At 49.5% G+C, this 25253-nt stretch overlaps 1 protein-coding gene across 1 annotated transcript in view; it reads right to left on the bottom strand.

The window, feature by feature from the left end:
- Dysf (dysferlin) overlaps positions 1-25253 on the bottom strand; it is a 205008-nt gene that overhangs the window by 41491 nt on the left and 138264 nt on the right. The window contains exons 37-41 of the mRNA XM_051154820.1: positions 24054-24155; positions 23797-23958; positions 21782-21947; positions 21367-21435; positions 5402-5409 (exon numbers count right to left, since the gene is read on the bottom strand). Coding sequence (XP_051010777.1) covers positions 5402-5409; positions 21367-21435; positions 21782-21947; positions 23797-23958; positions 24054-24155 — 507 coding nt within the window. The remainder of the gene's footprint in view (positions 1-5401; positions 5410-21366; positions 21436-21781; positions 21948-23796; positions 23959-24053; positions 24156-25253) is intronic.

Genomic DNA, 25253 nt, shown 5'->3' with positions numbered 1-25253 from the left:
AACAGAGCCAAGCAACGAAGACAGTCAGTCTGACAACCATCCTAATCCTCTAAGACCTGAGTCAGCATGGCGTGGTCCAAACATGTACTCCCCATCACCACCCCGGTGCCTACTGCCTGTCATGACCATGGAAAGCAAAACTGGCAGCAAAAATTCTAACTCTTCTTGTAAGGTCAGGAAGTGGGACCTGGGGGTCAGAAGAGAAACCCCCCCCCATACTGGGGATAGAACCCAGAGCCTTGCATATGCTAAGCAAGTGTGCTATTAATGAACACTCCACCACCACCACCACTTTCAGCTTATTTTTATTTTTAGACAGGGTCTCACTAAGTTTCCCAGGTCAGTCTGGGACTATTGATCCTAATATCTCAACCTCCCAAGTGGCTGGGATGACAGTTTGTGCCTCCTGCTGCAGCTCGTGGACAGAGCTTCTCTCCCCCAGGACATTCGCTTGAATCAAAGAGACCAATCTACTGGCCAAGCTGATCGTCTATAACCACCAAGGTTATAGAGTTAGGCTGGAGGCCACTGTACAGAAGCACATGCCCTCTGCTAAGTGAAGCGATGGGCTGCCGTGTGTGAGCTTAAGCGAAATCTAAGCTTACACAGAAAGCTATTCCTTCCTTAGAGAAATGGTTTCCAGTCAACTGGACAACAAGGAATTGTGACGCTCTGTGTTGGTGTCTGAGAACTATTGTGAGCCTGATGTTGGTTACCATGGTAACTGTTCCTACTGAGAGTACCAACACCCTCAGTGTTGAGAACCAATTTTTGCTAACTCGGGTATGACATCTTCGTTGCTCAAATGATGTCACAGGACATCAATTTATCTCCTGAGGTCTACAAAGCTGAGGGCAATTTGCTCCTGACGCTCAAGCACAAACATGCAGGTAACATACATGTCCTCAGACTGACAGCCCAGACATGACTTAAAACCTACCTCACCCCGTGGACACCAAACCACTCAATACCGCCCCCAAACCACACATCCCACTACCAGTGACGCAGAAGAATCTACACACTCACAGCAAATGTCAATCATTCCACAAGTAAAATGCTGGGTTTCCAGCCTTGTTGACACTCCCTGGATAGTAGAAGGATCTCTGTGCCATGCGTCCTGCCTCCAGCTGGACCAGTAGAGAGGAGAGAAAGGTCTTTAACTCAAGTGCTGGATTGCTTCCCAAGGCCCAGTGAATATGTGCCCATGAGCTTTAGCAAAGACAGGGTCTGATCATCGGCCAGTCTCTCATAAACAGGGTCCCACGTGAGCAAGGAGTCTTTGGGGAACCCAGGTTTTCTGGTCATAACCATAAGAGATTACAGGGAACTGGACTTGCTGAGCTTATAAATAAGGCCCAATAGTGAATCCAGGCTTACTATATACCCTCTCCCCATCATTTAGCTTAATTTTTATTTTGAGACACACGCCCCACATGTGTGAGGGGCCTTCCTGGGACCCTTATGGATGAGGAGGCCATATGAATGAGGAGCTTGAGGAAATCAAGGGTGCTGGCCACAGAGGTGAGGGGTCAGAAGGAACCTGGCTGCTGGCCACATGGGGTGGGGGACCTGGGAGAAGCTGGCCTTCTGGCCACGTGCATGAAGGGCCTGAGGACACTGAGGTTTCTGGACACACTGCTGAGGGGCCTGAGGGAACCGGGCTGCTAGCCATTTCCAGACCCAGAAGACTAAGTTGAGCATTTGGCCTACAGCTTGGCTCCCTGAGGGTATCTTGCAGGGTGCCTGAGAGAATGGAATCTACCCGGTGGGCTGAGAGAAAGAAGGCTCCAATCCTTCAATCCTATGAAGAAAGCAATGCAATATCTCTAATTTGGAATCCGCGATGGTTCCAGAAGGGCCTGGGGGATTGTGGGAGCTTACCTAACCTTCGTTCTGCTTATGGGTACAGTTTTGCTTAACAAGAGTTTCAGCAATCTACTTAAGAGAAAAACTATTTTTGAAGGCCTTCCCAGGGCTGCAGAAGCATCCATCAAACTACAGACACTAATATTAGCTATCTTAAATTCAATTTAAAAGGGATTTGGGGGGAGCTCACTCTGTGCCAAAGTCAACCCACTTTCTAGTTACCGTGTGCATTTTCATACGCAAAATCACGTTAACTTTTCAAATCTTTGTGAACTTGTTCCTCGGTTCTGACTTCCCGTGCCTCCGCTCCTGTAGAGCTGTGTCAAAGACAAGCGGTGAGAGATGGCACTTCACCGAGAGTCCCCAAAGGAGCCTTGCCTTGTGCTCTCGGCACAGAGGGCTGCAAAGGTCCAAGCTCCCAGGCTAGGGAGTAGACCATAAGCAGGACCAGGAAGGATTATGCTAAATGCTGGTGTAAGCCTCCTGGCCAGTAAGGCTGTCAGAGAAAGCCATGGCCATCCATCTAAGAAAGAGAAGAACGTTTTTCTATGGAGGGACAAGCAAGTCTCTCGTGCCAGGAGAAAAACCCCTTGGGGAGGAGGGTGGTAGCCCAGGGAGGGCAGAAACAATGAGGGCTGGCTGGAAGGAGCTAGGGTTGCCTCCTCCTTGATGGGGGCCTAGAGTTTGCCAGACGTTTCACCCCAGGCTGTCCCCCCTGCAGTGTGCACCGAGGGAGGAGGGGTGCGCCCCCCGAGGAGACCACAGGAATGCCAAGCAGGGGAAAGGCGCCCCGAGCCAAGGGCTCCAGCAACCAGGATCCAATATCGGCGGGTGACTCCAGCCCCCGTAACAGGAGAGACCGTAAAGTATGTGCCGGGCTTCCCAAGCCGCACACACAGCAAATAACCAATTACTCCAAATAGCTAACAGATTGCAGCTCTGACTTCCCTCCCCTCGCCCCCACCCCACCCCACCCCATGCCTTCACTTGTCATTTGATGGGCGATTTGTATTTGTTCAGGAAAAGAAAATGAGAGAATGAGTCATGAGGAAGAGCCAAATGACACCAAGGACAGGCGTCAAACACCTAAACAGAACTCATGGGAGTCAAGGAGACCAGGCGGCACCCACACCATGGACAAAAGGGATATAGCTAATGGCAGGAGAGTCTGCAACATCTGTCATGATTCTAACATCTCCAATACCATGAGTACATGTCCTTAGGAAGCCAACATCAATCTTTCTAAGTTAATAGATACAGGAATAAGGAAAAAAAAAAAAAAACTATGGCTGTGGGGGCTGAGGAGATGGCCAGTGGGTAAAGTGCTTGTCTTACAAGCACGAGGATCTGAGTTCAATCCCCTAGAACCCTGCAAGAAGCAGGATGCCTGTAACCCTAGTGATGGTGGAGACAGAAGGATCTCTGCAGCTTGCTGGCTGGCCAGGCAAGCTTCGGGCTCAGAGAGAGATTCTGTCTCAAAAAAGAGGAGTGGTAGAGAAAGTGTCTGACTTGGACACATGGCCTCCATATGACATCTATGTGCGCACGTGTGCACACACACACATGCACACACGCACACATGCACGCACACAATGAACATGGTTAAAGTTAGCTCTCAAGGTCAGAAGCACAGCCTCATAACTTGCAGCTCAGAGACAAACGGCCTCTGGAAATGCTTCTCACTCGTGAGCGACACCCCGTAACTGATTGCTTTGGTCAGAAAACATCTACTTCAAAGTCTTGGGATAAAATGCTGTCAGGACTCATGCAGCACAGTAATGCGTTCTCTCCAAACCTGGAATTGAGAGGACTAAGGCTGTCCTTGGAGAAAGTAACCTTGATGTAAACGAGTGCTAGGTCAGGACAAAGTGCGGCAACACCCACCTCTATAGGAAAAAACGTCCTCTCATACAGTCTCCTAAGAGAAAAAAAAAAATCTAGGGATAGGAAATGAAAGAAGAGTGAGCTATCCTGGAGACAGGGGAAAAGAAGTCAGCCTTGAATACTGATCCTGTTTATGCAAGCACCCCCAGGGAAGCGAGGCTCCAAGCAATAAAGCTGTCCCCACTTTTGAAGATAGATGCGTCTGTCATTCTTGGTCAGCTACCATTAAAATTCTTACCCACTTCCAAGCACAAGTTGCCTCTCTGCAGGGAGGCCATGAGCTGGACCAGTGTCCAGGGTCTCCTGATCCAGGCAGCCATAGCTGTCACTGCAAATGCAAGCTGGCATGCTGTGTGGGGATGCTTGAACGGGCGAGGAGGCACCACAGACTTTAGGATCTACGCAACCAACACTGCAGGGCATGCTTGCCGTAGGAGACTTACACAGGAGATCATTAGCAAGGACTGTGGCTCTAACTTTCTTAGATAATACTGGGCTGCCATAGCAAACACAGTGCTCACAGAAAAGCCCATGGTAGGTAGGCGCCTGCGGTTCTGGGTTCCTCCTCATTTCTCCCACCCTATTACATTCCCAACTGGCAAAGTAAGAGTCTAGCAACTCTAAATTGCCTCCATCCTTCTTCGATCTGAGGTGACTTTTTTTTAACAAAGGGGTCTGCGCATTCATGGACAGATTTTCCTTAGCTCGCAGTGCCTGGCAAGCGAGAACTTTGCCCTGTAAGGCTGAGGGAAGGACAAGAAGATGGCATTGAGAGCCAAAAGAAGGGAATGGTCTGAGGACTGAGAAAAATGTTTGCCCACGCCAAAGGGCCGAGTCCAAAACAGAAGAGAACAAATGGCTTTGTTCGTGTTCATAGGAAGACTGGAGAAGATACCACAGACAGGAAATCAGAGCTCTGGGTCCTGAAGGAGATATAACCTGCCTGATGGAAACAGGGCTGTCAGACTGATGAATTGAAACAGATTTTGATTTCCAAATAATGGACAAACTAGAGAACCAGAGAAATCTTCCCGGCAGGAACATCACAGTGACAGGCATCTTTAAACCCTGGACTCACTCTGGAAATGATGAGGGGCATAAAGAAAAAGGAAAAATCTGGAGAAGTGAGGAGCCAAATGCATACTGACTACGGGACGCGAAAAGCCACGGCTGAGCATTTGGTTTTAAGTGAATCTGGGTTTGTAGTGTCTCCAGGCTTCTGGTAAAAGTAAACACGCATCCTCTCTGGAAGAATGCAACTTCCATCCAGGCCTCAAAGAATTCTCAGATAAAGTTCCAGCGAGCATGAGTTCACAATCAAAAAATAGCAATACACATGAGGAGCGAGATGCCATGAGCGGGTGCCAGCGGGGATCAGCCGACTGCAGAAGTGTCAAAAATAACATGTGAACCAAAGTACCCTCCAGGAAACAAAAGACAGACAGAGACCTTCAAAACTAAACAGAATGAAGAAGAAAGAACATTCAAAAATAAAAAATGTAAATACTGGATGACAAACTCAGTAAACTGGCTTAAATAGCAGATCAGAAACGAGTAACATTAAGCAAAAAGATTCATCTTTAGAAATCAGCATAAGGATAACATCAAGAAACAAACATGGGGCTGGAGAGATGGCTCAGCGGTTAGGAACTTGCATTGCTCTTAAAAGAGGACCCCAGTTCAGTTTCCAGCACAAAACAATCTGGAATGCCAGTTCCAGGGGGCACCCAATCCTTCTGGACTCTTTGGGTGCCTGCAGTGCCATGCACATACCCCATGCAGGCTGGAGAGAAGCTCAGGGCTAGAGAGAAGCTCAGCAGTTAAGAGCCTGGTGGCACTCAGAGAAAGGGTAAGCAGGCTACCAGGATGAGACTTGATAGGCTGTGTCCCCTTCTGTCACAGACCTAGGGGAGGGGAATAGAGTGAAAGAGAGAGGGAGGGAGGGAGGGAGGGAGGGAGGGAAGGAGGGAGTGGGAACAGGAAGCACAAGTGAGGGGATAACATTTGAGGTGTAATCTGAATAAATTATTTAAAGGAAAAAAAAAGAATTACACCAGAGGCTGGAGAGATGGCTCAGTGGTTAGGAGCACTTTCTGCTCTTCTAGAGATCCTGAGTTTAATTCCTGGCAACTGCATGAAAAAATGAAAAAGAAAAAAAAAAAGGAGAAATGAAATGAAGTAAAACGAAATGATATTATATTATACATGAAATGGAATGAAATGACATATAAAGTGAAAAAGGAGAGAGTGTTTGCTTCTCTTCCAGAGGATTCAAGTCCAGTTCCCAGCATCCACTAGGGATGGCTCACAATTGCCTCTTCACACCAATGCCCGCTCTTCTGGCCTATGTGGATACTTGTGTGCACACTGATACATACACATGCACATGATAAATAACAAAACAAGTCGTTTAAAAAAGAAGAGGTGAACACAGTAAATCATGTTTTCCGCTGGACCCCTGGATGATCGTAAGCCTATGATGATGCATAATTTGCATTTCTGACATCCTCCTGTGAACTGTCAATCACCTCTCTATTGCTTGTGCTGCTCCGTGTGAAGCAAGGACCACATAAACAGCTACTACGCTGCACTGAGTGAGGAGCTGCCTGTGTGTATTTGCCATGGGCACGGTCTTAACTACATTCAGTCTGTGTTGTTTGCGCCTATGGATGCAGAAGCCACAATAAAGTTTCAGAAGTAACTTGCAAATGTAGCCGACACAGAGGATTGGGAAGGTCCACAGTGTGTCCTCTCGGTGCCCCAGAGGGAATAGTGGGGAGAGCAAGGGCTGGATGACATCTGAAGAGATGACAATTGAAAACTACCCCAAAACCAATGAAGACGGAAATGTCTTCAGAGTTAGAATGACAGCGTCACAGCTGAAACCAGAGACACTGTTGACAGAAATAACATCAGCGAGACTGGAGTCCTCAAAACAGGGCAAAATAAAAGCATTTTCAAACAGTTAGAAAGTGGAAAAGCATGAAGTCAACTGACTCCCACAGAAGAATCTCAAAAGATTGGACTTGAAGAAAAAGTAAAATAAGCGGACGGAAGCTGCCACACAAAGGAATAGCAAATGTGAACTTTTCTAAGAGAAAAGCAGATTACTTTAAAAAACAAAACAAAACAAAACAAAAACAGGCTTAAATGCAGTTTACGAGGTGAAACTAAAGTGCCCAACAAAAGTGCAATTATTTAGAGAGCACCCTAAGCTAGTAATCACATTGTGGAAGAAGCTGTACAGGTGAATTAATTTAGACTTTGCTGAGTCAAAGACTAAGATTAAATAAAGTGGGTGTGCTACACACATATAATTCCCTTTACTCGGGAAGCAGTGGCAGGAAGATCTGAAGCTAGGGCTAGCCTGTGCCACCTAGTAAAAGTCTGACCCAAACAACAAAAAGAAAGAACTCTATACTAGTCACTAAGAGAATAAAAGTGACACACAACTTTACAGGGGCAAAATGAGAGAGGACAGGAGAGAGGGAGGAGGAGAGAGGAGGAGGAGAGAGACAGAGAGACAAAGAGAGACAGACACAGAGAGAGACAGAGGCAGAGAGACGGGGCAAGCTAATAAAAATACAAAGTAAGATGGCAATCAATCCAAATAATCAGTTTACAAAATGACAGAGTGATTCATTTAAAAAAAAAAAAAAAAAAAAAAAAGAACCCAGAATCCAAGGGCAGGGATGATACATGTCTTCAATTCCAGCCCTTGGGAGGCAGAGGCATGTGGCTCTCTGTGAGTCTGAAACCAAGAGCAAGTTCCAGGCCAGCCAGGCCTATAGCCTTGGGTACTGTGCACAGTAAACCTTATATAAGAAAGAAAGAAAGAAAGAAAGAAAGAAAGAAAGAAAGAAAGAAAGAAAGAAAGAAAGAAAGAAAGTGAATGCGTAAGGTGGCTCATAGCCACCTGTAACTACAGCTCCTGGAGATCAGCTGTCCTCTTCTAGGCACCTGCACAGACACAGACAAACAGACACACAGACACACAGACACACACACACAGACAGACAGACAGAGACAGAGACTGAGAGACAGAGACAGAGAGAGAGAGAGAGAGAGACAGAGAGAGAGAGAGAGAGAGAGAGAGAGATTTTAAAAATGAAACAAAACAGAGGAACCCAAGTTTGAATAAGACATTAACAAAGTGTTCTAAGGATATGTGTGCCCTGTAAAACACATTTGAAGAATACACATTATTCAGGCTTCCACAAGACAGTTATAAAGACAGACCTTTTCCTGGGCCATAAAGGTCACTCCTAGTGTTATTACACATGGACGGCATTCTCTGGACCACAGAACAGCTAAGCTAAGCCAGAATCAACAACAACAGAAGAAAGATAATTTAAAATATAATTTAGGAGCTTCCAAAATGCTTTTTTAGATAACTTAGGTGTCAAAATGAAATAATAGAAATACAAAAATATTTGGAACAGAGAAATGGGGGTGGGAAAAACTACTTGCCAAGTCCTTTGGGAAGCATAACACAATACTTAACAGGAAATTTTATAGCCTTCAATGTTTACATAGAGGTTAAAAATATAATAAACACCCCCAAATAGGAGGAAGGAAATAATAAAAAATTAATCAGCTAGGAAATAAGGAAACAAAACAGAAGATCAACTGAAAATTTGATTCTTTGAAAATTATGAAAATAATCTGACAAAGTCTGACAACGATAATAAAATAAAATCTTGAAAATGAAGGAGACAGGCCTAGATGGGAAGGAAAGGGCTAGAAAAGTTAAGAGGGCATTATGAAAGATGCCATGCCAATATCTGGGGAGGAAATGGATACATTCCTATAAAATATAAATCACCAAAAGTGACTCACCTAGAAGCAGAAAATCTCAGAGGTCCTATAAAGATTCTTAAAATTACAACAGCAATTTAAAATATCCCAAGAAGAATGCCGAGTCTAGACAGCTTTACAGCTGGATTTGCCAAACACAGGCAGTGATGAGGCCAGGCTTATTCTGTCTTCTTAGAAACCAGAGCAAGCTCATTGTCACCCAAGCTACTTTATAAGATGACTATTACCCGGACACTAAAACGTGGCGGGCATGGAGGACAAGTTTCAAACTGTTATCATTCATAAAAGAGATGCAAAAAGAAATCCTGTGGTGGAGCACACGCCATACATCCCAGCACTAGGGAGGAAGAAACAGGCAGATCTCTGTGAGTTCTAAGGCAGGCAGAGCAAGGTAACAAAGAAAGAAAGAAAGAAAGAAAGAACTAAATATCTGGAAATGGAATCTGGAAATGCTGAAAAAAAAAACAGTCTTGACTATGTTGGTTCCTTTCAAACACATGAAGCTGTTTCTAAACTGAAAGAAAAGGAAAATAGGTGAAAGTGATGCACATTAACAGATCAAAGGAGAAAAATCACATGATCATTTCGACAGATACAGGAAAAGCATTCGATGAAATCAGCACTCCTGACAACAAACACTAGCTAGCTAGTCACCGTTCGCCTCATCAGCTTCATACTCCTTGATGAGCCAAAAACATTCATTTAAAAAGCAGGAACAGAAAGAAGAATACTTCCAATAGTAAGTCACCCAAAGCAGCCAGCTGGGGTTTTCTAGCCAGTACAATAAGGCAAGAAAAGGAAACAATCAAGGTTTTTTTTTTTTTAAAGACAAACTTAAAGAAGCAAATGTGATTAATCACAAAGTATATAACTGACTAAAACTCAGAACACTTGAATCAGTAGGCTGAGTAAGAGTCCTAGGAAAGGTCTTAAAAATAGGAGCAGCATACACAAGTACTGATTTCACCTACACATGCATAACAGCTAACTGAAAAATGCATCTCTAAAGAAGAAGAGCCGGCCTTAGATACACATGGGCAGGTGAACAGGTAATGAAAATGCAATACATCTACACGGTGGAGTTGTATTCAGCTAGCTAGAGAGAAAAACAAAATCATAACACTTGCAGGAGCATGGGTAGATGTGAAAAGTATATTAACCAAACTCAGAAACACAAAAACGCATGTTCTCATTCAAATGCAGATCTAGCCTTTAATGTACACACACACACACACACACACACACACACACACACAGTGTGGGAGGGAGAGAAATTAAAAAGAAAAACAATCCTCGTGCTCAACAGCAGAGGTAGAAGTGGCGGGTGTAAAAGACATGCTGGGAGCTAGTATAACTGTGGCACCGAAACCTAGCCAAGACCGCGCAAAGCAACACCAGCGAGGTGCAGGAATTCTACGCAAGTGTCAGCAAGATTAGCTCACTATACGAAAGAATATCTCCTTCTGGATATCCCTTGAATGGGATGGAGAAACGCCCTCTACACTCTCTGCCGTCTGCCACACAGAGGCCAGCGCCAGCAGAAGACCTGCAGTAGCTCCCGGCAAGCAAGCTGTGTTGGCGACCACAGTCAAATGCGTCTGCCTCCAGCCTCTTCATGCCAGCTGTGCTAATAATGTAATGACATAAATATGACAAAACTATAACATTTGAATTTAATGCTTTCAGCTTCTTTTTTTTTTTTTTTAAGTACAAACAAAATGGCATAAAGATGGCAAACAGATCTTAAATGTTCAAAGAACTCTACACTCAGATGTCTTCGCGGCATCTGAGAACATGACTGGTAGATGAGCGTTCACAGTGCAGGAGCAGTAACGATCTAGGCTAACCAATCTTCCTGATCAGCCGGCTGACCACCTGCTTGTGTTAAAGAAAAGGGTTGTAGCCTCAGTAAGCTATGAGCCCTTGACAGAGTGGAGACTTCAGTTTACCCCGGGGACACAGGGCCATTGTGTGTTATCGTATCAAAAGAGTGTAAAGAGAAGTATCATCTTGAGAAATACCAAATGACACCGATAAGAATGAAGTCTTATACTTATTGGTCTTTTGTATTTTGACGGATGGCTATAGACACATGTATGTGCAGGTATGCAAGCCATGTGCTCATGTGGCGGCTGAAGAAAGACATCAAGTGTCTTAGTCCATCGATGTGCACCTTATCCCCTTGACACAGGGCCTCTCTCTCTCTCTCTCTCTCTCTCTCTATATATATATATATATATGTGTGTGTGTGTGTGTGTGTGTGTGTGTGTGTGTGTGTGTGTGTGTGTGTGTATAATCTCCATCCATCTCTATCTATCTATCTATCCATCCATCCATCCATCTCTCTCTATCTCTATCTCTCTCTGAAGCCAGAGATAAGCTGGCCACCAGCCAAGCCCAGGGATCCTCCTATCTCTGCCTACCATGCTCTTCACACAGGTTGTAGACTCACATGGCCATGCCTGGCTTTTTATGTGGGTGCTGAGGGTTTGAACTCAGGTCCTCAGGCTTGTGCAGCTAGCACTCTTATCCACTGAGCCATCCTGCCAGTCCTCATTCCAATCTTAAGCTGTTGGAAAACTAACAATAAAAGACACAATCCTGACAAAGCCAAGACTATCTGTATGAAACAGCTAGTTGTCACCACTGCTAGAAGAAAATAATAGAACTATTCTCATTAAGTAATGGCCAAATAACTTTTCTCAGTGGCACCTCTGCTGTCAAATATTATTCTGAAATGGAAAATTAGATAGATAGATAGATAGATAGATAGATAGATAGATAGATAGATAGATAGACAGACAGATAGGTATGAGGAATAAAGCCATGCTTGTTTCAACAGTCTGATCCATCTAGAAATTTTCTTATATCAGTAAGGGCTAAAAGGAAGAGGCTTAATAAAGAGACAGTTGAAACACAAGTTTGTAAAAGTACTGTTTCATGAGCTAGGGGTGTATCTCAGTGGTACAGCACTTGCCTAGCATGCACAGGCCCTGGGTTTAATTCCTGGACCAGAAGGGAGGGGAGGGGAGGGAAGGGGGGGGGGCGGGAGGGGAGGGGAGAGGAGGGGACAGGAGGATTTCCTAGGCAAGAATTACATCATAAAAAAAAATACTCCACTGATAATAGTAATAAAGACTACAAAACACCTAGGGATATATTCATTACATGATTGGCCCTATGGACAGTCAACTAAATTCTCTAGGGATGTAAAAGAGGGCAACAGTGGGAATTACAGTTAGTGCTTCCAGAGGGTCCATGTGACTGACGTTCAGCCATAGATGAGTGTGAGTGAGCCTGTGTGTGTGTGTGTGTGAGTGTGTGTGTGTGCGTGTGCACATGCGCATGCGCATGTGTGTACGCATGCGTGTGTGGAGTGGCAGCGCATTCATCTTGTATTTTTTAAGCTCTTTAATGCCGATTATAAGGAATTACAGTAGGACTCCAACATTGTAAAACTGGACATATACACAAGGACATACAACAGCCTCGGCAGCGAATGGAGATGCCGATACCTTCACCTCTGCCCTGCACTCCATCTTGTCTGTATTTTCCACAAAAGATAACTCAGAAAGAAGCCTGAAGCTGGTAGATCAGCAGAGACACAAAGACAGTAGCCCTGCTAGGCACCACGGTGCTGACACTGCCCCCAACCGCTTGGACTCAGAATACACCAGGGCCCACGCGGAGTCCTCAGCCACACTCACGCTCGTGTGTTGGGAGGAACAAGGGGGGCTAGCCTGCTGCCACCTGAAGAGCCTTCTCAGGCCCCCAGGTCCTAGAGGGCAAGGTCGAAGCTGGGGACATGCCCACTTCCTCTGGCCCTGGTAGCCACGCCCAACACCGGCCCACATGGATAATCAGTGCTGAAGTTAGGCTCTAGAGGAGACTCCTGAGAGCCAGAGGTTTCCAGGTCTGCACCCAAGAGCTTTCTCCCCACCCCCACCCCTCCGTGATTGCACCAGGATCAGGAAGGTCTCCTCTCCTCCCTACTCTTCACTCTTGTTCCCAGACACGCCAAGGAAAATGAAGCCAACAAATAGTGAATAATACATACATGAGGACTGGATGGAGAAGGCACCAGGTTAGTGGGGGCCAAGCTTGACAGCCCATCTGCAAGCTACAAATTAAACACGCCAGTTAGCAACAGGATCCAAGGGTGAGTTTGAGGACCTGTGATTGGGGCGGGTGGGGGGGGGAGAGGTTGACCAGCCCTCCCTCCCTCTCTCCCTTTCCTCCCTCCCTCCCTCCTTCCCTCCAGGCACCCTCTGCACCAGCTGGGGGAAGAGCATGCAGTCCCCAGTTGGACACCCCTGGCTCCATGGACCAACCATTTATGTGACCTTGGACAGCTCCAGGACCTCTCTGAATCACAAGGGCCCAGAGCAACAGCAAGCAAGGTGAGTCCAAGCCTAAATGCTCTGACTGCTGCCCTGCCAGCCCAGTTTGGTCTCCTGCTGCTACTTTGTGGCCTTTGCTGCCACCTGTGCAGGTGCCACCTGCTCAGCCACTCTGCCTGCTCCAGAGGCATTTCTAATCCCCACCATCCCTTCATTTGCTCCTTCTGTCGCTTAACATGGCCACACACACCAAGTAGGCGAGCCAAGCAAGGGCAAGGCTTCCATCCTCCAGAAGCAAGGGACCACATGGCTCTCCAGACATGAAGGAGGCTGAAGGAGTCTCGCAGTACAGCCCTGCCGCCTCTCCTAGAAACGCCTTCCCACCATAAGTCCTCGCTTGGTAACTCCCAGACTGTAATCTGATGTCTTACAGGAAAGCCTTGGACATGCTTGGAAGCCATAGCAAGGGGCCAGGATGAGATAGGGCTCAGCTGGGTGAACAGCTGGATAAAGCAGGAGACGGAGGGAGGGAGGGGTCCAGAAGTAAAAAGCAACACAATAGATCTGAGAGAAAGAGGCCAGAAAACAGGCCCCTGCAACAGAAGAAATGGGAGGTGAGGTTGGAGGAGCCAGAGGGCAGTGGGAACCCACAGCCACAGCACCAGCCTCCCTCTTCAGTGATTCAGAGGCTCCAAGAAGGCCCTCAAAATGGTGACTCCCAGTCCAGACTCCCTTCTGTATAGAGGAAAGGTCAGGCATAGGGCAGAGTGTAGGAGAGGCTCTATTGAGACCTATAGTGGCCTTTGGACTCTCAGCCCTCTCCCTCTGGGCAGGAAGCTTGACTGAGGTGCTCCAGAGCCTACGTGTGGGAAAGTAGGAAAGGTTAAATGGCAACCAGCTGGGGATGCTGACCAATAGTGGCCACAGTAGAACCTTCCAGAATAGACTGGTGCATGCCACCAGCAGCCCCTAGATCGCCAAAGATGGCTCTGCCCGTCCCCTTCTTGCCCTGACCCCTCAGTGTCCTCACTGTTGTTTTGAAAGTGTTCCTTTTCAGAGAAGGTGAGAGGGGACAGGCAGGTCACCAGAGCGAAGGAACACATACGGCTAAACATAGTGCCAAAGCCCTGTGCAGCTGCAGAAATTACACGTTCCCCTTCGGGCTGTGGCCATAATTTGCTGCTCCAATTCTAGAACTGTGTTTCCACCTTCATGACAGCCTGCAGCCTGAAGACTATAACTGGAGCCGTGAGCCCCAAATTAGCCTGAGAGCTGCCCACACCTCAGCCCACCATGAAAGAGAAGGTCCCCGCCACCTTCTCAGGGCTCCTCCATGCCACCTGCCAGGTGTGTCCCGAGTAATTTACATACCACACACATGCATATGTACAGCACCTTACCACATACACACAAATACCACCTCACCACACATGTACACTTTACCACACACATAACCTTACTACATGCATACTATTTCACCATACGCACACACACACACACACAATCTTATTACATGCACATATCCCTGTAAATATACCAAATGTGTACACACACACACACACACACACACACACACTGCACACATGCAAACACACACATACAATCTTGCTATCTAAACACATCCCCCAGATGGTATGTCCAGTAAGAATGGGGCCCAGACCTCTTCCATCAAAGCAAGCTGGTTCCTCCTCCTTCTTCTCTCCCTCTCCTTCCCGCTACCTCCCAACCTAGGCAAAGCCAGCCTTGCCTCCAGGAGCCCAGCTCCTGGCCACCACCTTTCTGCCCACTGCTCCATGTGATCGCACATGGCACAGGCCTAGCTCTGGCTCTTGCTCAGTCCCAGCCCTGTCTGCTCCTGTCGAGGTCAAGAGGCTGTCCTGCCTGGACCTTCTCACTCTCCACGTCTGGCTATGCTTGTAGCCACCAGGACCAAAACAGTTCCTCCTTATCTGAGCCTGTGGACACTGAAGGCGGCACACAGAGAGCAGCAGTCCTGCTGAGAAGCCCTGCACTTAAGTTGTAGCACAGACAGGCCTGTGCCGGGGGCAGGAAATAGGAGCCAAGGGGAGGGTGAGCCAGGGGTTGGGACTCACATAGCAACAAACATCCACCAACGAGGAAGGCAAAGCACAAACGTGAACTGACATTACTGTGGAGCCATCTCAAGTTTCCACTCAGGTTTCCCTGCTAGGAGACATCTTCCTAAGACTCATGCAGACAATGGGCAAGTTATCTGTCTATTCTTACCTACATACATACATACATACATACATACATACATACATACATACATACATACATACACCCATCAGTCTTTTCACTCACCTATTCATCCACCTATCTGTTCACCGATCCATCTACCTGTCCATCCACACACCTACCCACCCATGAGCCTACCTATCCGTGCATCCACTCATCCATCCATCCATCCATATTTCCATCCATTCACCCATCCACCCATCTGTTCATGCATCATCCATCCATCTACCTATCCACCCATCTATCCTCGCATTCACTCATCCATCCATTCATTTGTCCATCTACTGTCCATCTAGGCAGATTCTCATTGAATATGTCCTCTAAAACAGGTCCTATGCTGGGCATTAGGGATATAAAACGAAGACACCTGGTTGCTGTCGTGCATTTTTTTTCCAGAGAAGATACAGAGAGACACGCAGGACTTAGAGCTGATGCAGTAGCCAAGATCCTGCCAGAGAAGTGGTGACCAGTCTCAAATAATGGACTGAGCAAGAGGACAGAGGCCTCAACAGAAGGAATAGAAGGGCAGAGACCTGGTGAGTGCCAAAGGCTGAGAGATAAGGGATTGGGGCTTCTGACACCTTTCTGAGCATCCGTGAAAGCACAGAGCAAGACTTCCTGCCTCTGAGGCAGCATGGCTCCAGGAGCAAACCTAAGAGATGCTCCCCTGGAAATAGCAGGAAGATGGGAGATTGAGAAAGTGGCAGAAAATGGCGCTCAGTCTCTCCAGGAGGCGGACTCCAGAGCTAAGCTCTGAGGCTCTTGAGGACGTCTCAGCATTCAAGTGCAAAGCTAACTTTACTAGGTGGCTTGAAGAGCAGCTGAGCGTTACCTGGCTTTCCATCCGTCTGTCCAACCATCCACCTCCCATCTGTCCACTGCAGCCTGAGGTTAGGGTACCATCATACAGGCTGGGAGGCTCTGCCTCAGGTAGCCTGAAGCTCTGGGAGCACCGAAGGCATCAGGTGAGTGAGCAGCGGCATTCATAGCCACAGAGGAGGGTGACAGTCTGCACAAGTTCAAGGCCAGTGTTCACAGGAGGGCTTTTCCCACCTCTCTTGGGGCAAGTATTAGATGGATGCAGAGCACATCTATGGCTCAAGACAGGAACAATGTTCCCTTGGGTAAATTCCTGTCATAGGATTCCTGCCACGTGCCTTGGCATGTCATGGGGCCCCAGCAGGCCCAAGATTGCAGAGTGCCCAGCAAAAGGATGACCAACTACCTGCAGGTTGCAATGGCCCTCCCCCAAATCCTCCCTTCCTGGTCCTGGGGTGGGAGAGAGAGTAAGAAAGATATACTATAGTTCTAAACACAACCTGCTGTCTCTCAGCTACCTCCAAGGAGCTGTCAAGCATGAGACCAGAGAACAATCGATACCCCTCTCATCTCCCTTCTCTTCTCCCTGAGGGAGCTCAGACAGAAAGCCTTTGTGGCAGCCACAAGGTGGATGTTCCGTTTTCCCCACATGCTTCCCGGGAAAATCTAGATCTTACCCTAAGAACTACACAACACCCTTCTCCATTCGGAATGAGAGCCCCCACCCACGTCCTTCCATCAAGCAGCACCCAGGGTACAGAGGGATGGGTATAATGGCTGTATGGTGGGGGGGTGGGTATAATGGGTGTATGGTGGGGGGATGGGTATAACGGCTGTATGGTGGGGGATGGGTATAATGGCTGTATGGGGGGATGGGTATAATGGCTGTATGGTGGGGGGATGGGTATAACGGCTGTATGGTGGGGGATGGATATAACGGCTGTATGGTGGGGGGATGGGTATAATGGCTGTATGGTGGGGGATGGATATAACGGCTGTATGGTGGGGGGATGGGTATAATGGCTGTATGGTGGGGGATGGATATAATGGCTGTATGGTGGGGGGATGGGTATAATGGCTGTATGGTGGGGGATGGGTATAATGGGTGTATGGTGGGGGGATGGGTATAATGGCTGTATGGTGGGGGATGGATATAATGGCTGTATGGTGGGGGATGGATATAATGGCTGTAAGGGGGGGGGATGGATATAACGGCTGTATGGTGGGGGGATGGGTATAATGGCTGTATGGTGGGGGGATGGGTATAATGGCTGTATGGTGGGGGGATGGGTATAATGGCTGTATGGTGGGGGATGGATATAATGGCTGTAAGGTGGGGGGATGGATATAACGGCTGTATGGTGGGGGATGGATATAATGGCTGTATGGTGGGGGGATGGGTATAATGGCTGTATGGTGGGGGATGGATATAATGGCTGTATGGTGGGGGATGGATATAATGGCTGTATGGTGGGGGATGGATATAATGGCTGTATGTGGGGGGATATAAATGGCTGTATGGGGGATGGGTATAATGGCTGTATGGTGGGGGATGGGTATAATGGCTGTATGGTGGGGGGATGGGTATAATGGCTGTAAGGTGGGGGGATGGGTATAATGGCTGTATGGTGGGGGGATGGGTATAATGGCTGTAAGGTGGGGGGATGGGTATAATGGCTGTAAGGTGGGGGGATGGGTATAATGGCTGTAAGGTGGGGGGATGGGTATAATGGCTGTATGGGGGGATGGGTATAATGGCTGTATGGTGGGGGGATGGGTATAATGGCTGTATGGTGGGGGGATGGATATAATGGCTGTATGGTGGGGGATGGATATAATGGCTGTATGGTGGGGGATGGATATAATGGCTGTATGGTGGGGGGATGGGTATAATGGCTGTATGGTGGGGGATGGATATAATGGCTGTATGGGGGGATGGATATAATGGCTGTAAGGTGGGGGGATGGGTATAATGGCTGTAAGGTGGGGGGATGGGTATAATGGCTGTATGGTGGGGGATGGGTATAATGGCTGTATGGTGGGGGGATGGGTATAATGGCTGTAAGGTGGGGGATGGGTATAATGGCTGTATGGTGGGGGATGGTATAATGGCTGTAAGGTGGGGGGATGGGTATAATGGCTGTAAGGTGGTGGGATGGGTATAATGGCTGTATGGTGGGGGATGATATAATGGCTGTATGGTGGGGGATGGGTATAATGGCTGTATGGGGGGATGGGTATAATGGCTGTATGGGGGGATGGGTATAATGGCTGTATGGTGGGGTATGGTATAATTGGCTGTATGGTGGGGGGATGGGTATATAATGGCTGTATGGTGGGGGATGGGTATAATGGCTGTATGGTGGGGGATGGGTATAATGGCTGTATGGTGGGGGATGGGTATAATGGCTGTATGGTGGGGGATGGGTATAATGGCTGTATGGTGGGGGATGGTATAATGGCTGTTGGTGGGGGATGGGTATATGGCTGTATGTGGGGGGATTGGTATAATGGCTGTATGGTGGGGGGATGGGTATAACGGCTGTATGGTGGGGGGATGGGTATAACGGCTGTATGGTGGGGATGGGTATAATGGCTGTATGGTGGGGGATGGATATAATGGCTGTAAGGTGGGGGGATGGGTATAATGGCTGTATGGTGGGGGATGGGTATAATGGCTGTATGGTGGGGGGATGGATATAATGGCTGTATGGGGGGATGGATATAATGGCTGTATGGTGGGGGGATGGGTATAACGGCTGTATGGTGGGGGATGGGTATAATGGCTGTATGGTGGGGGATGGATATAATGGCTGTATGGTGGGGGGATGGGTATAATGGCTGTATGGTGGGGGATGGGTATAATGGCTGTATGGTGGGGGATGGATATAATGGCTGTATGGGGGGATGGATATAATGGCTGTATGGTGGGGGATGGATATAATGGCTGTATGGTGGGGGATGGGTATAATGGCTGTATGGGGGGATGGGTATAATGGCTGTATGGTGGGGGGATGGGTATAATGGCTGTATGGTGGGGGGATGGGTATAATGGCTGTATGGTGGGGGATGGATATAATGGCTGTATGGGGGGATGGATATAATGGCTGTATGGTGGGGGGATGGGTATAATGGCTGTATGGTGGGGGATGGATATAATGGCTGTATGGTGGGGGGATGGGTATAATGGCTGTATGGTGGGGGGATGGATATAATGGCTGTATGGTGGGGGATGGATATAATGGCTGTATGGTGGGGGGATGGGTATAATGGCTGTATGGTGGGGGATGGTATAATGGCTGTATGGTGGGGATGGATATAATGGCTGTATGGTGGGGGGATGGGTATAATGGCTGTATGGTGGGGGATGGATATGGCTGTATGGGGGGATGGATATAATGGCTGTATGGTGGGGGGATGGGTATAATGGCTGTATGGTGGGGGATGGATATAATGGCTGTATGGTGGGGGATGGGTATAATGGCTGTATGGTGGGGGATGGATAATGGCTGTATGGGGGGATGGATAATGGCTGTATGGTGGGGGGATGGGTATAATGGCTGTATGGTGGGGGATGGGTATAATGGCTGTATGGTGGGGATGGATATAATGGCTGTATGGTGGGGGGATGGGTATAATGGCTGTATGGTGGGGGATGGATATAAGGCTGTATGGGGGGATTATAATGGCTGTATGGTGGGGGATGGGTATAATGGCTGTATGGTGGGGGATGGGTATAATGGGTGTATGGGGGGATGGGTATAATGGCTGTATGGTGGGGGGATGGGTATAATGGCTGTATGGTGGGGGGATGGGTATAATGGCTGTATGGTGGGGGGATGGGTATAATGGCTGTATGGTGGGGGATGGATATAATGGCTGTATGGTGGGGGGATGGGTATAATGGCTGTATGGTGGGGGATGGATATAATGGCTGTATGGCGGGATGGATATAATGGCTGTATGGTGGGGGATGGGTATAATGGCTGTATGGTGGGGGATGGGTATAATGGGTGTATGGGGGATGGGTATAATGGCTGTATGGTGGGGGATGGGTATAATGGCTGTATGGTGGGGGATGGTATAATGGCTGTATGGTGGGGGGATGGATAATGGCTGTATGGTGGGGGGATGGGTATGGCTGTATGGTGGGGGATGGATATAATGGCTGTATGGTGGGGGATGGATATAATGGCTGTATGGTGGGGGGATGGGTATAATGGGTGTATGGTGGGGGGATGGGTATAACGGCTGTATGGGGGGATGGATATAATGGCTGTATGGTGGGGGGATGGGTATAATGGCTGTATGGTGGGGGGATGGGTATAATGGCTGTATGGTGGGGGGATGGGTATAATGGCTGTATGGTGGGGGGATGGGTATAATGGCTGTATGGTGGGGGATGGGTATAATGGCTGTATGGTGGGGGGATGGGTATAACGGCTGTATGGGGGGATGGATATAATGGCTGTATGGTGGGGGGATGGGTAATGGCTGTATGGGTGGGGGGTGGTATAATGGCTGTATGTGGGGGGGTGTATAATGGCTGTTGGTGGGGGATGGATATAATGGCTGTATGGGGGGATGGATTAATGGCTGTATGGTGGGGGATGGGTATAATGGCTGTATGGTGGGGGGATGGGTATAATGGGTGTATGGTGGGGGGATGGGTATAATGGCTGTATGGTGGGGGGTGGGTATAATGGGTGTATGGTGGGGGGATGGGTATAATGGGTGTATGGTGGGGGGATGGGTATAATGGTGTATGGGGGGATGGGTATAACGGCTGTATGGTGGGGGATGGGTATAACGGCTGTATGGTGGGGGGATGGGTATAATGGGTGTCTGGTGGGGGGATGGGTATAATGGGGTATGGGGGGGATGGGTATATGGCTATGGTGGGGGCTGGGTATATGGCTGTATGGTGGGGGATGGATATAATGGCTGTATGGTGGGGGATGGATATAATGGCTGTATGGTGGGGGATGGGTATATGGGTGTATGGTGGGGGGTGGGTATAATGGCTGTATGGTGGGGGGTGGGTATCTGGGTGTATGGTGGGGGTGGGTATAATGGGTGTCTGGTGGGGGTGGGTATCTGGCTGTATGGGTGGGGGGTGTCTCCTAGGGTGTCTGGTGGGGGGTGGGTCTCATGGCTGTCTGGTGGGGGATGGGTCTACTGGTGTATGGGGGGCTGGGTCTCCCGGCTGTCTGGTGGGGGGATGGTCTCCTGGGTGTATGGTGGGGGCTGGGTCTCATGGTGTCTGGGGGGATGGGTCTCTGGCTGTGGGGGTTGGGGCTCAGGAGCTGCGCCCTCCCGGGTCGGGCCTGCCGGCCCGCTCCCGGGGGTGGGGCCGCAGGGCCCCCCGATCTCCCTGGACGGGCTGCGGGCTCCTTGTCGTCGATGTCAATGAGCACATCTTCCCCTGGGCTGAGTAAACTAACATCATCTGCAGACAGAGCAGGTCCACATCTATGAGGGACTCAGCCAGGGGCCTGTCACCAGACCCCTCGATCTCACCGCCCCCCACACCCAGGCAGAGGTGCTTCTCTCTGCCCCCAGCCCTTCCTTTCCCTGATCCTATCTCTCCCATCTTCCCACATTCCCCACCCATTCCATTTCCTCTCTGTCTCCCCATGCCCCCCCCCCCAGCTCTTTCTCCACTGCCAGCCCTATTTGGAGCCATGCTCCCAAGTCACAGGTAGGGTCACTTGCCCCAGATGTGCCAACTGGAGGCAGGGAAGACCCCCCCCCCCTTTAGGCAAACTCAGTAAAGGCTGCTTCTTGCTCTTTACCTGGGCCACCCTGTGGGGACGGGCTCTCTGCTGAGTAAGGGTCACACAGGAAGCTCTCCAGGGAGTGAATGGTACACTGGCCCACAACTGGCCGGCGGCCAAACTGACGATTATCAATGACCTTGACCACAATAGGGGGACAGTATAGGTCCTCTCGGGGTAACATCTGGGGAGAGAAGAAGAGGGAAACTCTAAACACGGGCCTCAGCTCATTTTTGAGAAGTCTCAGGGGAAGGAGGGAGGGAGGACCAAGGAACAGAGGGTGGCTCTGAACCCACAGAGAGTCCCCAAGAGCCCAAAATCCAAAATGGTGGCCAACAGCCCAGGTGCTGGCCTGTGGCACAGAGGCCACTGACCTTCCTGACTGCCTTGGCTGCTCTGTGTGAAGGCTGGCTTTCCCATAGCTTTGCCTCCAAACACACCCAGGTCAGCCTGAAGTCTGAGCGAGTCTATTTTCTCTGAACCTGCCCTGCCTGGAGGGTGAGGGGCGAGTTGGGCTGCAGCTCAACATTTCTTACAGACGGTCCCCCTCCCACCCACCCCCCGCCCCAAGTGGATACTCAGGAGTTGGCTTACAGACCCAGATTATTCTCCCCCTGCCCCAAAAGCACTTTGAATACAACTTGAAATAATTTATATGCACTCCTTCAGTGGCGTCTTGGCTGAGGCAAGAGAAGGCTCCCGTTGACAGCCACTGGGCCTGGAATTTCTATTGTGCTTTCATCTCACAAACAGTTTTCCTTTTCTCAGACTTGTGTTATACTGGGGCCACTGGGCCCAGGCAGCACAGGGAGCTGCAGAGGGCTGGGGCTGAGAACTGGAGAGGTGAAGAGTGGGAAACTCAAGGCTCGGGGGGGCTCAGGGCTAGGGTTGGAGCAAAAGACTAGAGACTCAAGGGGCTGGAGCAGAGGGTGGGGACAGAGACTAGGGCTGAGAATGTGGGGCTGGGGGTGGGGGAGCTGGGGGCTGAGAGGTCAGAAGCTAGGAGGCCAGTGAGGACAGGGGTTGGGAGACCATGGACTTGGACCACAATGTGGGGGGGGGTCAGGGTTGGGGGCTGTGGGGGTGAGAGCTGGGGGAGTTAGGCGCTGGGACACAGAGCTGAGGCTGCAGCCTAGGAGAGCCAGGGCTGAGGGATGGGAGATTTGGCAGCCTAGGCTCTGTTAGCTGACAGGGAGGGTTGGGAGCCCGGACTGTGAACTGGAGGTAAGGCTAAGGGTATAGGAGCTGGGCACTGAGGACTTGGGAATGAGGGAGAGGCTGGGGAAAACAAAGGTAGAGCACTCCTTGACTCAGGGACAGGAGCTGGGAGCTGATAAATGAAGGTCAAGGCCTGGGGTATCAAAGACTAGGAAGCCAAGGGCTTGGGGATGGGGGGGGGGCTGATGGTTGAGAGCCAAGGGCTACAAGACTTGGGGGTCATGGTCTGGAGAACTGGAGACTGAAAGCTGGGAACTAAGGGTGTGGGGGCTAGGGCCTGAGAGCTGGGGGGCTGGAGGCCAGGGCTTGAAAGTTTGGGGCTAAGGAATAGGAGCTGAAGACTGAAATGGGGCTGGTGCTGAGAGCCCAATGGCTGGGGGATGGGGGCTGAGGAACAGAAACTAGGGAGCTGGGGACCGGAGGTTGAAATTCTTTGCAGGGCTCAAGCTAAGACAGAACCAGGCTGGGAAAGCTGTGAGGAAGGGTTGAAGGTCAGCCCTGGTGGGTCCCTGGGAGGAGCCCCTGACCATGAAAGTCTTCCCTAAAGGAAACAGGTTGAGAATGGCTCCTGAAGCATCTGCTGACTCAGAATCAGGCAAGAGGGAGAGGTAGCCATATGCATTGCAATTAGGACAAAAGCCTTCAATGAGACAAGAAGTAATTCCTGTAGTCACAGGAAGGCGGAATGTAAAGATGGGGCCACACATCCACGGGCCTTCTAGAATCTGGAGGTGAACCCTGGGGGGTTGCTGGGATCATGAGGTCACTGTACCCCTCAGGACTCTGGATGGAAACAGCGGGGAGGTAAGGCTCACCACTTCCATGAACAGGGTGCAGACATCAAAGTTGGGGTTCTTCCGAAGGTTTCTGATGACACAGGACTGCACTGTCTGGCCACCACACTCCACCACAAGGCTGGGGGAAGAGACGCTGGCCATCTGATAGCTTTTCATGTTCCGCAGGCCCCAGGCCAGGATCTAGGGACAGAGGAGTGGGGGAGAGCAGCTGAGTGAGGCTGAGTCAGGAAGTGGAAAGGCCAGGCCGGCAGCCCCTGTCCCACAGCCAGGCTCACCTCGATGGCTGTACGCTGGAGCGCTGGTTTGATGTTCTGGGGTACCATGTAGATGTTAGCCTCTCTCTGGGGTGGTGGGTAAGGCAAGTCTGTGTCCTCCGTCTGCAGGGGACAGCAAGCAGAAAAGAGACCACAGTGGGCAGAAGGCCAAGGCCGTGAAATGAGAACGCATAGGCAGGCAGAAAGCAACGGCATGCACTGACAGACCCTGGAATGGAGAAGGACCAAGCTTGAGATGGGCAAGCAAGCAGCAGAAATGAGGGTGCTGGGCTAACCTCAGCCGGGCACCCATCTGTCCAGGACCAGAAGGCTTACATCTTTGCACAAGGGCAAGGGGGTCTGCCCACAACGCAGGCTCCAGAACACCCCTGAGCCACCCGTGTCTCCTCCTCTTCAGCATACACATGTGCTCACATATGAATGCACTCGTGGGACCCTCGCACACACAGCATCCTGCTCCATCCTGGCCTATTGACTTCAGCGTCTCAGTCACTTCCTTCCACCCTGGCTCTCCTGCTCTCCACCCCACCCCCAGCTGAGACACACCCTGGTTTCCACCCAAACACCCACCAACCCCCAACCTTGTTGTCACACCTGTATTCCACAAGAACGGAGCACACTCATAGGAAGACAGGGAGAACAGGGCAATGGCAAAAGAGATACAGAGATATATGGCCACTGTCCTTATAAGACGTGGCATATAAGGCCACCATTGTCACTACTCCAGAGGAGGCTCCCTCACCAGCACAGACCAGGGGTGAGCAAGGCATGTGGTGACACTGGCTGGCTTAGGGGTTTCCCAAAAAGAGGTAGGCAGTAATCATTAAGACTGTGGGAAGTGGGGCCAGACAGTAAGAGAGAAGTGTGATCTCTGCTTTATGAGCTCATAGCATGGTGGCTCTAAGTGTGAACACTCACTCCATCTCCCTTTCTGTCACTCACCTTCTTTGCATGGGCTACTCTTAGTACCCCCAGTCTCTAGCCAGTCGCCACCATGAGAGCTGAGAAGTCCATGTCACACAACTAGTCTCTGCAGCAGGTAAATGCTCACTAGCAGTAGGAGGGCAATTAGAGTAAAATGCCCTTTTCTTAAGACTTGTGACTCCACGTAGTTTATGTTTATTAGGTCTTATTAGGTCAAGACACTCCACTGCCACCTAGTGGGAGACCTTTAGAATAAATGCAAATACAGGTTGTGCT

Source organism: Acomys russatus, chromosome 13 (genome assembly GCF_903995435.1).
Source record: "Acomys russatus chromosome 13, mAcoRus1.1, whole genome shotgun sequence".
Lineage (NCBI taxonomy): Eukaryota > Metazoa > Chordata > Mammalia > Rodentia > Muridae > Acomys > Acomys russatus.
Note: the sequence above shows the minus strand (reverse complement) of the source record. Positions and strands in the feature narration are given on the sequence as shown.